The sequence below is a fragment of the Anolis carolinensis genome, chromosome 5, assembly GCF_035594765.1.
Source record: "Anolis carolinensis isolate JA03-04 chromosome 5, rAnoCar3.1.pri, whole genome shotgun sequence".
NCBI classification, from domain to species: Eukaryota; Metazoa; Chordata; class Lepidosauria; order Squamata; family Dactyloidae; genus Anolis; species Anolis carolinensis.
In genome coordinates this window covers 135,606,959-135,623,638 of record NC_085845.1, presented here as the reverse complement: position 1 = coordinate 135,623,638, position 16,680 = coordinate 135,606,959, and the positions used below count along the sequence as shown (strand labels likewise).

At 43.0% G+C, this 16,680-nt stretch overlaps 2 protein-coding genes across 8 annotated transcripts in view; one reads left to right on the top strand and one right to left on the bottom strand.

Annotated features, from left to right (window-relative positions):
- The window catches only part of wasl (WASP like actin nucleation promoting factor), a 42,102-nt gene extending 38,345 nt beyond the window's left edge, over positions 1 to 3,757 (bottom strand). The window contains exon 1 of one of the 2 annotated variants that reach the window (XM_008111230.3): positions 3,140 to 3,757. In XM_008111230.3, the coding sequence (XP_008109437.1) occupies positions 3,140 to 3,262 (123 nt within the window). In that variant the 5' untranslated portion in view covers positions 3,263 to 3,757. The remainder of the gene's footprint in view (positions 1 to 3,139) is intronic. The other variant, XM_003221323.4, reaches the window with a different exon arrangement.
- Positions 1 to 16,680, top strand: part of asb15 (ankyrin repeat and SOCS box containing 15) — a 388,284-nt gene that overhangs the window by 107,229 nt on the left and 264,375 nt on the right. The gene's annotated exons all lie outside the window — the stretch shown is intronic.

The window sequence follows — 16,680 nt, the reverse complement described above, 5'->3', positions numbered from 1 at the left end:
GGATAGTCACTCCTGGACTGTACCTGCCAGACAGAAACAAATGGGAAGCAGAAGGAAGGAAAAAAAATCCCCATGTAATCTACTGGTAAATAAACAGCATACTTGCACATACTTTATGACTGCAAAGCCATGTAAAATTTATCCCAAGAGAGCCCCCTTTCCCCCTCTGTGTCCTTTGGCAAGATCACAGCAGTTCCAATGTGCAAACAGTAGCCCACGGAAGGGAATGTGGACACTTGGCAGAGGACAGGGAAAGAAACCATGAGCTTGACTGTCTCTCTGGAAAGAGTACTTGCTTGGAGTCAAATCTCCCACCTATGCATTTCTCCCACTTTCCAAATTAAAAAAGGGGAAGGTTAAGGAAGTGTGTGTGTTATGTATACATGTGCCTCCAAGTCACCTGTCAAATTATTTTCTAGATTTTTTCAGGTAAGGTGGTTTTGCCCTTTCCTTTCTCTGAAATATTGCCTGCAACACCTGCTATTTCTTGGGGATCTTCCATCCAAGCACCAACAAGAGCTAGCCTAGCTTAGCTCCCAAGATCAGAAAGAATCTGATTACCAACCTTTAGTCCTCCACAGTTGCATTTCCACAGTAGAATTATTTCAGTTTCACACCACTTTAACTGCCATGACTCAACACTATGGACTCCTGGGTGTTGTAGCTTGGTGAGGCACAGACACTCTTTGGCAGAGAAGGCTAAAGAGCACATAAAGCTATAACTGCTATGATTCCATAGCATGGAGCCATGGCAGTTAAAATGATATCAATCTACATCAATTTTACAGTGTAGATGCAGGGTTCAAATTCCCTCTCGGCCAATGAAACCCACCGGACCACCTTGGGCATGTCACTCTCTCTCAACCTCAGAGGACAGTACACCTCCCCTTGAATAAAGGGTGCCAAGAAAACTCACAAGATAGGTTTGCCTTAGGGTGATCATAAGTACAAAATGACCTGAAGGTTCAACAACAATAAAGGCATAGCCACAATAGGTATAGAGACATTTGGGACTTCAGCTCCCAGAATTCCTAAAAGTGTCCCAAGTTGGCTGGGGCTTCTGGGAGTAGAAGTCCCAAACACCTGAAGGTTTGAGAAGCATCCCTTAGAGGTATTAGAGGAAGACTTCACCCCAATCCTTGGGGCTGAAAAGGAAGGAAGAGCACTCTCCTGTCTCCCAACAAACACCACTGAGCACACTCTCATAGGGCCCTTTTCTCTCCTGGCTTGTTTCCCATTCCCACTCCCACCAGGAGCAAGAAAAATAAAAGTCAGCAGCGGTTATATGGGAAAGAAAGGCTCAGCAAGGGGACAGGAGTGCTCTTGCTTGCTTTCCCTCTCTGAGGAGCCCACAAGGGAACCCCACAGAGCAGAAAAGCTGGGACTTATTTGGACGACCCCCAACCCGTGAAAGCTCTAGTTCTCCACAAACACCATGTCACAGCCTCTCGAACAAGCGCCACAGGAGTCTTCCTGGCAATGGCAGTATCTCATGTTGCTCTTTTTAAAGAGCCATAGGCTACAGTTTTCCTGGTAACAGAAGTGCTTCAGAGAGGAGTTTCAAATAGCACCCCCACCCACTGAAGGTCCTCCTGGAAATGAAAATACCTTAGACGGGAGCTTCAAGTCCCCCCCCCCCCCCTATTTTGAAAGTCTTCCTGGAGAAAAGAAATGCCTCACAGGAGAGCTTCAAGTTTGAAGGTCTTCCTAGTTATGAAAGTACCTTAGAGGAGAGTTTCAAATAACCCCCCTTTGGAGGTCCTCCTAGTAATAAAAGTGCTTCAGAGGGCAGCTTTAGGTCTCCCCTTCTGAAGAGCCTCCTGGTCATGGAAGCCCACTTTTGAAGGTCTTCCTGGTTATGGAGAGCTTCAAGTCTCCCCTTTGAAGGTCCTTTTGGTAATACGCTTTAGAGCAGAGCTTGAAATAGCCCCCCCTTTGGAGGTCTTCTTTGGAGGTCTTCCTAGTAATTAAAGTACCTTAGAGGGGAGCTTCAAGTCCCTCTTTTTGAAAGTCTTCCTGGGGAAAAGAAATACCTCAGAGGAGAGTTTCAAGCATCCCCTTTTGAAGGTCTTCCTGGTCATGGAAGTACCTTAGAGCAGAGTTTCAAGTCTCCACTCCTGGTCATGGAAGCTGCCTCAGAGTACAGCTTCAAGCCTCCCCCTTTGAAGGTCTTCTTGGTTATGGAAGCACCTTAGAAGGGAGTTTCAAATAACCCCCTTTTGGAGATCCTTCTAGTAGAAGAAATGCCTCATAGGAGAGCTTCGAGTCTCTTCTTTTTAAGGTAATGGGTGTACGTTAGAGGGGAACTTCAAGTCTCCCGTTTTGAAAGTCTTCCTAGGAAAAGAAAAGCCTTTGATGAGCTTCATACTGCCTCCCTTCTCCCTTTTGAAGGCCCTCCTGGTAATAAAGAGCCTCAGAGGACAGCTTCAAGTCTCCCCCTTTGATGGGTCATGAAAGCACCACAGAAGGGAGTTTCAAGTATCCCCTTTCAAAAGTCCTCCTAGTCATAGAAGTAGAGGGGTTTCAAATAGCCCCCTTTTGAAGGTCTTCCTGGTTATGGAAGCACTTTTGAGGACAGCTTCAAGTCTCCCCTTCTGAAGATCCTCCTGGTCATGGAAGCACCTTAGAGGGGAGTTTCAAGTCTCTCCTTTTGAAGATCTTCCTGGTCATGGAAGTACCTTAGATGGGAGTTTCAAATAGCCCCCTTTTGAAGGTCTTCCTGGTCATGGAAGTACCTTAGAGGACAGCTTCAAGTCTCCCCTTCTGAATATCCTCCTGGTCATATAAGTACCTTAGATGGGAGTTTCAAATAGCCCCCTTTTGAAGGTCTTCCTGGTTATGGGAGCACCTTAGAGGGGAGTTTCAAATAACCCCCCCTTTGGAGGTCCACCTAGTAGCAGAAGTGCCTCTAAGGCGAGCTTCAGGTCTCCTTTCTGAAGGTCCCCCTGGCCATGGAGATACCTCAGGGGGGAGTTTCAAGGCGCCCCCTTTGAGGCCACAGCCCGCCCCGCGTTCCCCACAGGGGGCCCATTCCGCCTCAGACCCCCTGGCCTGTCACTTGGCGCAGGGCCCTGCGTGCCTCCTCCCCGAGAGAGAGCGCAGGCAGGCCTCCGCGGCCCTCTTTCCTTCCCTCACTCACCACACATTTCTTGCCCAGGAAGCCGAAGAGGCTCTCGTTCTCCTGCGGGGTGAGCAGCATGGAGCCCACGTTGGTGACCCTCCGCGGCGGCGGGGGCTGCGTGGCGTTGTTGTTGCTGCTCATGGCGGGGCCAGGCCGAGGAGCCGGAGGGAGAAGCAAGGCCCCTCAGAGGGGCATCGGGGTGGGCGCCCGGCTGCGGCCAAGGAAGGGAGGAAGGAGGGGAGGAAGAGGAAGGGCTTCCCTTTGCTCTCTCCCTCTCTCTTTCTCCGCCTCCTCGGCCTCTCTTTCCCCTCTCCCTGCCTTTGCGAAACTTCCAACTTGTCCCCGGCTCAATCCAACATGGCAGGGAGCGAGGCGCGGGCGAGACCAAGAGGCGCGGCGCGGGAGGGGAGCCGCGGAAACGGCGAAGGCGTCTTCTTCCTCCGAGGGCCCCGCCGCCGCCTTGGCCTCCCCTTCCGCGCTTGCTTTTCCGGTCTCCTCCTCTTCCCTCAGAAGGAAAAGCAGAGAGAGGGACGAGCAGCCGAGAGGGAAAGCTCTCCTCTCCCGCCGCCGCTCCTCTCTCAGGGCCCAGGCGAGACAGACGGAGAGTGGCGCGGGTTGCGGCCTAGCTTTCTGAAACGCCGGCCTAGCTGCCTTTTTTGCCTTTGAACACTGTGGAATGATTGCAGTTAGACACCGCAGTGCTATAGCTCCCTGTGAGTTGTAGTTGCATGCCTCACCCGACTAGCAATTCAAGAGGTGTCAAACTGCAATCAATTACAGTAGAGTCTCACTTATCCAAGCTAAACGGGCCGGCAGAAGCTTGGATAAGCGAATATGTTGGATAATAAGGAGGGATTAAGGAAAAGCCTATTAAACATCAAATTAGGTTATGATTTTACAAATTATGCACCAAAACATCATGTTATACAACAAGTTTGACAGAAAAAGTAGTTCAATACGCAGTAATGTTATGTTGTAATTACTGTATTTACAAATTTAGCACCAAAATATCACAATATATTGAAAACATTGACTACAAAAATGGCTTGGATAATCCAGAGGCTTGGATAAGCGAGACTCTACTGTAATTATAATGAAATGGAAATCCCCTATTATTATTTATTTCACTACATTCCTCCATCACAATTTCCTTCTTCATTCCAACATTTATCCAGACCTTTATTTCATCTAATTTTTTCCCCTGAACGTTTTTTTAATCCTATCTATCTATATATATATATATATATATATATATATATATATAAAAGGTATAGGTAAAGGTTTCCCCAGACGTTAAGTCCACTCACATCCGACTCTGGGGGTTGGTGCTCATCTCCATTTCTAAGCCAAAGAGCCGGTGTTGTCCATAGACACCTCCAAGGTCATGTGGCCGGCATGACTGCATGGAGCACCGTTACCTTCCTACCGAGCAATACCTATTGATCTATTCACATTTGCATGTTTTCGAACTGCTAGGTTGGCAGGAGCTGGAGCTAACAACGGGCGCTCACTCCGCTCCCCGGATTTGAACCTGGGACCTTTCAGTCTGCAAGTTCAGCAGCTCAGCGCTTTAACACACAGAGCCACTGGAGGCTCCAATATATATATATATATAGGATAAAAAAACATTCAGGGGAAAAGAATTAGATAAAATAAAGGTCTGGATAAATGTTGGAATGAAGAAGGAAATTATGACAGAGGAATGTAGTGAAATAAATAATAATAAATATATAATTAAAACTTTATTTATATACAGCCCTATCTCCTTGAGGGACTCAGGAAGGTTTCCGATATAACAGAAACATCCAACAAGTTACGAGGGTTGAATGAAAAGTAATGCCTCCACCTTTGTAACTCCTCAACAGATGGCAGTACTGATATGCGGCAGGTACTGGCTTGTTCAGTAGACTCTACAGTTCCATTTGGCGGGAAGCCTTAGCATTGAACGGTTGTGTTGTTAAAGTGCAAAGTATGGAACTCTATGCAGATGGTCAGTCAATGCGACTTAAGCAATGTGCAGTCACTGATTTCTTGACAGCAGAAGGTGTCACCCCAAAAGAGATTCATCAGAGAATGCAAGCTGTTTATGGTGATTGTGTTGATGTGAGTACTGTGCGTCGTTGGGCGAGCAAATTTAAAGATGTTGAGGTGGGAACATCTTGACTTATGTGACAAACAAAGAGATGGACGTCCTGTGACAGCAGCCATTGAGTTTCACAAACAAAAGGTTGACATTGATTCAGGACGATCGTCGTATCACTCAGAGAGAAATTTCAAGCATAATCGGCATTTCACAAGAACGTGTGGGTCACATTATTGCTTTGCTTGGCTATGAAAAGATCTGTGCACGATGCGTACTGTGAGACTTTGGTTGTGAAAACAGAGTCAACTTCTTCCGTGACGGCTTCAGAAAACTTGTTCATTGGTAGAAATGTATCCAATTGTCTGGTGATTATGTGGAAAAGTGAATAGTGGTAGTTCAAGAGCACATTCTAAGGATTATTTCTGTGTTTGATTTATTAAAATATTCCCATCCAAACTCAAGTAATGAAGGTGGAGGCATTACTTTTCATTCAACCCTCGTTAAACCATACAGTAGTTAGGACATTATACCACATTAACATAAATGTATAAGACATATAATCAGTAACAAAAATTTAAAACCTAATGACAAAAACTCCATCAATAAATCAAGATACAGTGACCAGGATTCAGTGTTGGAGTGGCTGACTATAAGGTGCTAGGCAGTCAGGTGCTACAGCACAGAGTGGGCAAGACAGTGGGTAAAGTGCTTAGCAAGAGCATAGCCATACTGTATGAATTTAGTACCAAAACATCGCAGTGTATTGAAAGCATTGACTGCACAAACATTGACTACTAACAAATTGACAACAAATAAAGATAGAATTGCATAAAATGAACTCACAGTAACAACATTGTCAGAAGTTAAATCCATAAAAAGTTCAGTCCTGTGAAGATTTTTTAAAAATCTGTGATCCTCACCTGCTTAGAGAAACAGCTGTGGATCCGGGCAGGAGACAGACTGTATTGGACAATACAGAATGTTGGATAAGCAAAGGTTGGATGAGTGAGACTCTACTGTATAATGATATGGAAATGTCCCCCCAAAAATATATTGGATAAAAAAAAATTCAGGAAAAAAAGTAGATAAAATAAAGGATTGCATAAATGTTGGAATGAAGAAGGAAATTATTATGGAGGAATGTAGTGAAATAAAATTATCATAGTTCCAGTGTATACAATAAGATATAGGTATGAGCCCTGGGTGGCGCAGTGGGTTAAACCACTGAGCTGCTGAACTTGCTAACCAAATCCGGGGAGCGGGGTGAGCTCCTGCTGTTAGCCCCAGCTCCTGCCAACCTAGCAGTTTGAAAACATGCAAATGTGAGTAGATCAATAGGTACTGCTCCAACGGGAAGGTAATGGTGCTCTATGTAGTCATGCCAGCCCCATGACCTTGGAAGTGTCTATGGACAATGGCGGCAATTCTCAGAGTCGGACACGACCAGACGTAATGTCAGGAGAAAACCGGCCCTCCCAAGTGTTTTGTACTTCAATTCCCACAGTTTCTAACAACCAGTAGGCTGTTAGGAATTGTGGAAGCTGAAGTCCAAAACACCTGGAGGGCCGAAGTTTGCTCATGCCTGATAGAACAATGGTTTAAGCATTGGTTAAAAAAAACAATAGAGATGGAAATAAACTCACCCAATTTGAGTAAATAGTACAGAATGGAAGAGATATGGAAAAATACAAATTTGAAAGGAATAACTAGTAAAATTTCTGAATGAGAAGATTTTAGCCTTCCTTCCCAGGCAGTCACTGTCTGTGGGTGCTTCCACCCCACATGTGTCAAACTCGATTAAAAAAAGTTACATAGTGTTATCGACCACGTGGACTGGGGATAATGGGAACTGCAACCTAAGAGCACTTGTGGCTCTGAGGTTGGGAAAAGGTTAAAGGACATTTTAAAGTCAAGCATCATATCCACAAGCCTTGTTATCTAAGGCCCCTTCCACACAGCTGTATAAAATCCACATTGCACTGAATTATATGGCAGTGTGGACTGCTATATAATCCAGCTCAATGTGAATTTTATACGGCTGTGTGGAAGGGACCTCTTTTAACAATCTTCTTGAGATGCTCCCTTCCCTAAAGGGAAAGTGGCTGGGGCGGGCTGGGTGAAATGAAGTCTTATAAATCTCACTGCAAAAAGCAAGTGGTTCCTATGGATTGTTATTGCATAATAATAATAATGATGATGATGATGATGATGATGATGTTTCTCAGGCACAAATTAATACAGTTAGAGCTTCAGAGTGTTAGTGTTTTTAACAGGTTTATTTGTTTTAATAATTGCAATATTTTATCCAAGTTTAATCTTTATATTTTGTAGATTTTCAAACTGTATGGTTTCTAAGGTTCTGAGGCCCCTTCTACACTGCCATATGATCCAGATTATCAAACCATATAATCCACATTATTTGCTTTGAACTGAATCATATGAGTATAAACTGCTATATAAACCAGTTCAAGGCAGATGATTTGGATTTTATATGGCAGTGTAGAGTGAGCCTAGGATTGTGGGAATGAGCCCCATTTGGGTCTAGCAAATTCAGGGTGGAGGCTTCCTTGATTGAATCATTCAGTATAGAGCTAGTGTGATTTAGGCTGGATCTACACTGTCATATAATCCAGATTATCAAAACAGATTATCTGGATTATAGGAGTCTACACTGCTATATAATTCAGTTCATAGCAGATTATTTGATTTTTATGGCAGTGTAGAAGTGGCCTCGGTGACTTCAGCACTGGACTATGACTCAAGATCAGGATTAGGCTTTCCGCTTAGCCAGGAAACCAACTGGATGTCCTTGGGCAAGTCACACACTCTCAGCCTCAGAACACCCTGTGATAGAGTCACAATGAGTCAGAAAGAAGGCACACAGGAACAACAACCATCTACAATATCAGGAAGCAACTTTAAGGTGCACGAGAACCACCACCTCTAAGGTTGTGTTTCTCTTTCCTTACCACCTTCCACTTTCCCCAAGTTCATCATTTTTTTCTAATGACTTTTTTTTTTACACAAGGTCCAAGATACAGTTGCTGCAATTTAATCATTTCAGATTTCAGGTTTGACTTGCTCATGCTTGTTGTTGACTTTCATGCTGGTCCAAGGTATCATAATCATAGAAACATTAGATCATAGGGATGTGGAATGCACACCAATATCAGAATCCATAAACTCAACCACAAAATAGTCAGATTGTTGTAGCATAGAAACAAAGATTCCAGGTACAGGGCTATGAATATAACTATCAAATGCTATCAGCTAATTAAAGCTGTATGTGAACTACTTCATTAAAATTGTGAATCCAGAAGCATTTTGTGGTATAAAAACACACTAGGCACTTCTGTCAGGTCCTTATGATTCCTAGAAGCAAGCCACAAACAGTAAATTAAATTAAGAAACAAGTGTTCTGTTATTGCTGTGGGGCAACAGATATATAGAGAGATACAAATAGTTTAATGACACTGTTTTCAGGTAAAACTGGATCCATTTACAGAATTGAAATAGAGTGAGTAGATGATTTAAATGAAAGATTTCTATGAAGAAGAAAAAAAATCAGATATTTGAATTTTTGTCTTTTTCAGTGATGTCAGTTTGAATATGTACATCTCTAGATACTTGGAACCTGACTTTTTAAACAACAACATGCAGACATTAGCATATGACGACAAATCACACAGGTCACATCAGTGCCTCTGAACCACATCATTAACAGATGCCAGCGGCATCCTCAAAAAACAAAAAACAAAAAGATCAGAGGCAAATACCTCTACTATTTTGCATATAAATGCCCAATTAACCATCTAATTCTAGTGTGCTTTCATAATTATCATGACAAGTGGCAATCATGCCAATTATCTGATCTGGAGGTTTTCTTAACCTTACAGTCCTTAGAATTGGGTGTGGGTTTTCATAGTGGATTTAGGGCATTCCCATGAAAAAATCATGCAGATTCATGCTCTTATTTAGGTTTTTCACTGCTGTAATGTTAAGACCAAGGGCCCTTCCAAACATGCCCTGTATCCCAGGATCTGATTCCAGGTTTTCTGCTTTAAACTGGATTATATGAATCCACACTGCCAGATAATTTGGGATAAACAGAAAATCTGGGATCAGATCCTGAGATATATAGGGCCTGTCTAGAAGGGCCACTAGGAATATGGTTTTTATAGTGCATTTCACTGGTATAGATGTGTACTATGTTTCTATCATGAAACAGATGGCACTAGGTCCTGTTACTGTTAGAATCACGGAATCAGAACTGAAAGGAAATAGAAATCCCATCTTGTTCAACCTCCTACCATACAGGAATATGCTGTGAAAGCACTGCTGTTAAAATACAACAGATACAATTCATCTTCAGTTTAAAGATCTCAAGAGAAGGAGGGTCCATCTCCTTCCAAGGCTGTGTATCTGAAGTCCCTTGTAATGTTTGGGTCTATCAACACATTTTATGATCCCTTTGTGCTGAGGGGAATGTTCTTTACATATGCTCAGGTACTTTCCTTCATTATTATTTCATATGTTTATTTTCCTTGGATACTAAAAACAGAAGTTGAGATCTGAACTCTGGCACAAAACTAAACTGTCAGGGATTGTTGATAGGATAATAAGGGGATTTGAAAAGCAAGGATGCACTTACTCCATCAATGGTCTTCAGCTAGCCAGAAGGATAGATTTCCCCACGATCATCATTTTTGGTAGACAGTTCCCTTTTACAACATTTCAGAAGAACACCCCCTCTATACACACACATACACATTCTGTATTGCATATAAGTTGTATATATGTATGTTAATGTATTCTGAACCCCTTTCATTTTCTTCATTTCTCACCAGTAAAAATGAGACGATTCTTAAATCCAGAACCACAAGAAATGTCATTATCACCCCCCAGAGGTGCAGTGGGTCAGCAGGATGGATGACTTGAAGGTTGGGGTGCTGAACTGAAGGTTGCTGGTTCAAATCCAACCCAGGGAGAGCACAGATGAGCTCCCTCTATCAGCTCCAACTCCATACAGGGACATGTGAGAAGTCTCCCATAAGGATGGTAAAAACATCAAAATATCCGGGCATTCCCTGGGCAACGTCCTTGTGGACAGCCAGTTCTGTCACACCAGAAGCAACTTACAGTTTCTCAAGTCGCTCCTGACACAAAAAAAGAATCAGCTTCTAAGCATCTCCAGGCAAATGTGCTTGGAACTGCTTTCAAACCTTTAGTGTGCAAAAGGTCAATGTAATGAAGCTTATTTGTGCTGCCCTTCTTAGCAATTTTACCTTCAACTCTGCCAGCCTCAGAAGCATCTTTGTTGGGGATATAAAAGAAGAAAGCCAGGGTTGCATCTCTCAAGGCCCTTCAATACTGCCTTATAAAGTCCTGATTATTTGCTTTCAAGTTGATTATATGGCAGTGTAGACTCATAATCCAGTTCAAAGCAGAAAATCTAAAATATCTGCTTTGATAATCTGAATTATGTGGCAGTGTAGAAGGAATCTCATTCTCTCTCTCTTTCTCATTCTCTTTCTTTCTCCTTTGCCAATGGGAAAAGATGTTTGGTTCAGGCAAGCTTTCAACAATCTGCCTGTCATAAATGGCTTAACGGTCAAGTGGATGCTGTATATTCCGACTGACACTGTCTTAAATGGTTTTCCTTTAAGTTCCGGCTCTGGAAGAAAGGATATGAAGACAATAAATCCAAGAGGCAAGAAATAAAACAAAACAATTGGAAGTGGAATATGAAGAAGTTCTATTCTTTCCTCCAAAGCAAGATAGAATGTAGGTTTGTAATTCTAATATTATCACAATTTTTCCTGTATACCTGATGAAGCCAATGGAGTTTTGAAAGCTTGCATAATGTATTTTAGATTTTGGAGATGGCCCAAAAAGGGTATCAATGTGGATTTTTTGCACAGGATCATATAAGCATAAAGGAAGCTAGGGGAAAAAAATCTTAGGGCTTGGTGGAAAATATGTTAAGTCAACTGGAGTTTCTGAAGGAAGCTTCAGTGGTGGTGGGTGCAGAAAGATTATATAGTTTACATTTATATGTGGCTTACTGGTAAATCTGATAAAAATGCAAAGCCTACTGAAGTTATTGAAATGATCTTTGAGTAAGCATATGTAGAGGTTATTTAGTTCACAATCTTGTGCATATTCCCTCATGTTTCTGAGCAAGAAACAAATATGTTTGTGCAGCAAAACATGCTAAGGGTAGACCTGTTGAAATAAATGGCGCTAATTGACAATTCCTAATTCCAGTCCCGTTAATGTCAATTGTTTTCTAAGCATGACCAATGGTGCATTTACATTGTAGAATTAATGCAATTTGATACCACTTTAATTGCCATGCCTCAGTGCTATGGCATAATGGCAATGGAAGTTTTACAATGTTTTTATCCCTCTCTGTCAAACAGTACTAGTGTGTTACTGAACTACAAATCCTAAAATTCCGTAGTTGTCTAAAATCACAGGAACACTTCAGCAAGTGAGAGTCCAAAGGAGGCAGGCTAAAACCCAGAACCTCAAACCATGGCTGATACCGGATGAGAGACTCCCTTCTGGGCACACAGAAGACTGGGTGACTTGGAAGGCACTGAACAGATTGCTCTGGCACCACGAGATGCAGAGCAAACCTTAAGAAATGGGACCACAAAGTGGAGTCTATGACATGTGAGTGCGGAGAAGAGCAAACCACGGACTACCTATTACAATGCAGTCCGAGTCCTGCCACATGCACTATGGAGGACCTTCTTATAGCAACACCAGAGGCACTCCAAGTGTCCAGCTACAGATCAAAGGACATTTAGTATAATGTCAAGTTTTTAACTTTGTGTTTTTAAATACGTTACAACTGTACCCTCGGTTTGCTTCTGACACGATAAATAAAATAAATAGCATTGAGCCATGTCAGTTAAATCAGTGTCAAGCGGCATTAATTCTACAGTGTAGTTGCACCTTAAGTCAAAAATCAACTGAACTGGATATGTTTGTTAGTTTGTTTATTTTGAGCCATTTAGGTGAGAAAGGTGAGATATTAATCAATCTATAAGTTGTTATTCATTCAAGTTCAGGGTACAAATATGCCCAGTGATAAAGCAGATGCATGCATATGGCATCTGTAATATCAAAATTATTCTGCTGTATAAATTAGGGACACAATATATATCCCTCCAGCTGTTTACTATGACCACAGCTCCCAAGATCCCCTAGCATTGGTTGTACTTGCTAAGGCCAATGGGAATCCAACATCTGGAAGGCCACATGTCCCTGATCATGATGTAAATTGTATTGTGATATCCTGAATGGAAATGCTGAGCACAACTCTTCTATGTTTACTATTCTTTGTTCCTGAAGAATGCTAAATATATATCTCTATTCTGAAACTTCTGGGAATTTCCATTGAGGACAGCAACTCTATCACAATCTGCTAGAAAAGAGGAGACAGAAAAAGGGTGTGTGTGTATGTGGTTTCTCGTATTGACACAGTTTTCTAACAGGTAAGCTTGCGGAAAGAGAAATTTCTAAATAGAACGCACTATAAGATTTTAAAAGAAAAAGTCATTGGTACCTGATGCAATGATGGGTGGGTCAATTATTATACCATTTCATATTCAATAAAGAATGCTAGGAAAGTTTTAGAACAAAGGAACTGTTATGCTAGAGTTATGTTATGTTTATTGACAGTATGCCAAGAGTACACCAACATAACATGCAGGATTGGGATTCAGAATAAAAGGAAGCAATTTCTCCTTTTAGAACTTGGATGGCATCTGAGCAGATCAGGAATGATAGTTTTAGATCTTGGAATCCTACTTTGAGTATTTAAATGAAAGTCGAGGGCTTCCATTGGATCAATAATTTGTTATTTGTGCAACATGTAAATGCAACGTATTTAGGCTTTCTGTGAGTGTGTAAAATATGCAGAAATAAAAAATGCAGTTCTCGTGAATATTCTATCATCCTACTTTTTACCTGCTTTCAAAATGTCCCAGTTTCTCTCTCCTCTTTCCACTCTCCCCCTTTGTGCTCAGCTTACTTAGATTGCTGCAAAATAATTTCAAAGTGGAAAGGTAACTTTTTTTTGTTAATATAATAATAATAATAATAATAATAATAATAATAATAATAATAATAAAACTTTATTTATACCTCGCCACCATCTCCCCGTGGGGACTCGGGGCGGCTCACAATGTTACAAAAGTAACAGCATCAAACAATATACACAGTTTAAAACACAAATACATTAAACAATATATACAGTTTAAAACACAAGAAGACGATAAAACAGAAGTTAAAACAAAGGTTTATATAATAGTAATAATATCAAACAACCACCAATGCAAATCCGTCAACTTCAAAGGTGGGGGGGGGGGCTATAGCAGCAATATAAGATAAAATCATTAGATTAAAATACCCCGATGAAAGGAGCCTAATAACATTCAGGATAGAATTATAATGAGGCTGGTCATCCAATGGCTGTCTCTCCAAAGGCCAGCCCGAACATCCAGGTTTTCAATTGTTTCTTAAAGGATGGTAGGGAGGGTGCCAACCTAATCTCCCTGGGGAGGGAGTTCCAGAGCCTAGGGGCCACAGCCGAGAAGGCCCTCTCTCTCGTCCCCACCGGACGTATCTGTGAGGAAGGCGGAAGTGAGAGAAGGGCCTCCCCGGAAGATCTCAGAGAGCGTGTAGGTTCATAGGGGACGATGCGGTCACGAAGATAGGCAGGTCCTGAACCGTTTAGAGCTTTATAGGTAATAACCTGCACCTTGAATTGGGCCCGGAATATTATCGGCAGCCAGTGGAGCTGCTTGAACAGGGGGGTTGACTGCTCCCTATAAGCAGCTCCAGTTAGTAACCTGGCTGCCGACCGTTGTACCAACTGTAATTTCCGGACCGTCTTCAAGGACAGCCCTACGTAGAGTGCGTTACAGTAATCCATCCTTGAGGTAACTAGAGCGTGGACCACCGTGGTCAAGCCAGACTTCTCGAGGTACGGTCGCAGTTGGTGCACAAGTTTTAATTGTGCAAAGGCCTTCCCGGCCACCGCCGACACCTGGGCATCAAGTGACAGCGATGAGTCCAGGAGGACCCCCAAACTGCGGACCTGCGCCTTCAGGGGGAGTGCGACCCCGTCAAGCACAGGTAGCCACCCTATGCCCCGATCGGTCGAACGGCTGACCTGGAGGACCTCTGTCTTATCAGGATTAAGCTTCAGCTTGTTGGCCCTCATCCAGCCCATCACAGCGGCCAGGCACTGGTCTAGGATCCGAGGGGCTTCCTTGGAAGTAGGTGGAAAGGAGTAGTGGAGTTGAGTGTCATCTGCGTAGAGATGGCACCGAACTCCAAAACCCCGGATGACCTCGCCCAGCGGTTTCATGTAGATATTAAAAAGCATGGGGGACAGAATGGAACCTTGCGGGACCCCACAGGTCAAAGGCCAGGGGTCCGAGCAGGTGTCCCCCAGCTTCACCATCTGGGATCGGCCTTCCAGGAAGGACTGGAGCCACTGCAAAGCAGTACCCCCAAGGCCCATCCCAGAGAGCCGTCCCAGAAGGATACCATGGTCGATGGTATCGAAAGCCGCTGAGATGTCCAGGAGAACCAGCAGGGACACACTCTCCCTGTCCAGCTCTCTGCGGAGGTCATCCACCAAGGCGACCAAAGCCGTCTCAGTCCCATGACCAGGCCTGAAGCCAGACTGGAATGGGTCAAGATAATCGGTGTCATCCAAGAATCCCTGGAGTTGAGAGGCCACCACCCGCTCCAGAACCTTGCCTAAGAATGGGAGGTTTGAAATTGGTCGATAGTTCGATAGAATGGAGGAATCAAGGGATGCCTTTTTTAGAATTGGTCTAATAGTTGCCTGTTTCAGGCTGGATGGAAAAAGCCCTTGTTCCAGTGAGGCATTGATAATCCTCAAAAAGCAATCGACCAACCCACCCCTGGCAAGCTTTATAAGCCAGGTAGGGCAAGGATCTAGAGCGCATGTGGTTGGTCTCATCGCTCCAAGGATCTTGTCCACGTCATCAGGCCGAACAGGTTGAAACGAATCCATCAAGATGGAATTGACAGATGCTCTAGGTAACTCATCAGGCACTGTATCAAAGCTGGCGTCCAAGTCGGAGCGTAATCGAGCAACTTTATCTGCAAAATGATGCGCGAACTCGCTGCATCGAGTGACCGAGTTGTCAAGGGGCTCCTCCACCTCATGAGGATGAAGGAGCTCCCGGACAACCCGGAACAACTCTGCTGGTCTGTTTGTTGCAGATGCGATGCGGGCAGTCAAGAAATTTTTCTGGCTGCCTGCAATGCCACAGAGTAGGCCTTAATGGAGGCTCTAGCCCGTGTTTGGTCGGTGATGCTCCGAGTCTTCCGCCACTTGCACTCTAGTCCCCGCCTCGCCCGCTTCATCAAAGCCAGCTCCTCAGTGAACCAAGGAGCCGACCTGGCTCTGTGGAGCGAGAGGGGACGTTCAGGGGCGATCGTGTCAAGAGCCCTGGCCATCTCGGTATTATAGAGATCGACCAGGGTCTTATTTACATATTATCAGCTTACGATGTAAGGAGAACACAAAACAATGAACATTTTACAAACACATCACTCCACCACCAAGGCCTGAACAAGCATCATTTCCTTTGCCGTAAATTTATGACTCAGTAAACAAATGTCAAAATCACATAACTGATAGTGTTTATACATATTTATGGTTTATTTTATGTTCCTGCATTGAATGTTTGCCATATATATGTTGTACTCTGCCCTGAGTCCCCTTCGGGGTGAGAAGGATGGGATATACATTTTTAAAATAAATAAATATCCAAAATTTCTGACCAACAAGGTTGTATTGTTTTCCTTTTTCACTCTCTAAATCATATTTAATAAAAACCGACTAATATGAATCAAAATCTGATCTATTAGTTTCCCCCCTTAACAGCCTCATTTCAATTGATAGCTTATCATTTAAGGCTACGTTCCATACTCCCCATACCATGCTTCCATTGGTTACTATCTTCCAATTCCTTGCAATTACAAGTCTTGCCACTGTGAGTAATATAATCAGCAATACTTTATTTTCCATTTCTAAACTCAACTTTGTGACGTCTATTAGTAATGATAAACTAGCTTCTGGGGTGATGTTCAGTTCTATAATGTTACCTATTTCCATAAATTCATTGTTCCAAAAAGTCTTTATCTGGGAGCATTCCCACCATAAATGAAAATATGTCCCCTTGTGGATTTTAAAAAGTTTAAAAGAAAATGTGTACAAAGTCATATGAAGATGGTATACCACACCGGCTGGATTGCACCAGATAGATAGGAAGCGAAGTAACAAAAGATAATTTTCATTCAATTAGTTCAGGACGTGGAGAAAAGAGGAGGAGGCATAATCTTGTCCTTCCCAGTAGACTCGGGCAAAAATCAACTGCTGTAGCTGTTCCTAGCATTTTGCTTTTCTACTTACTGTCTC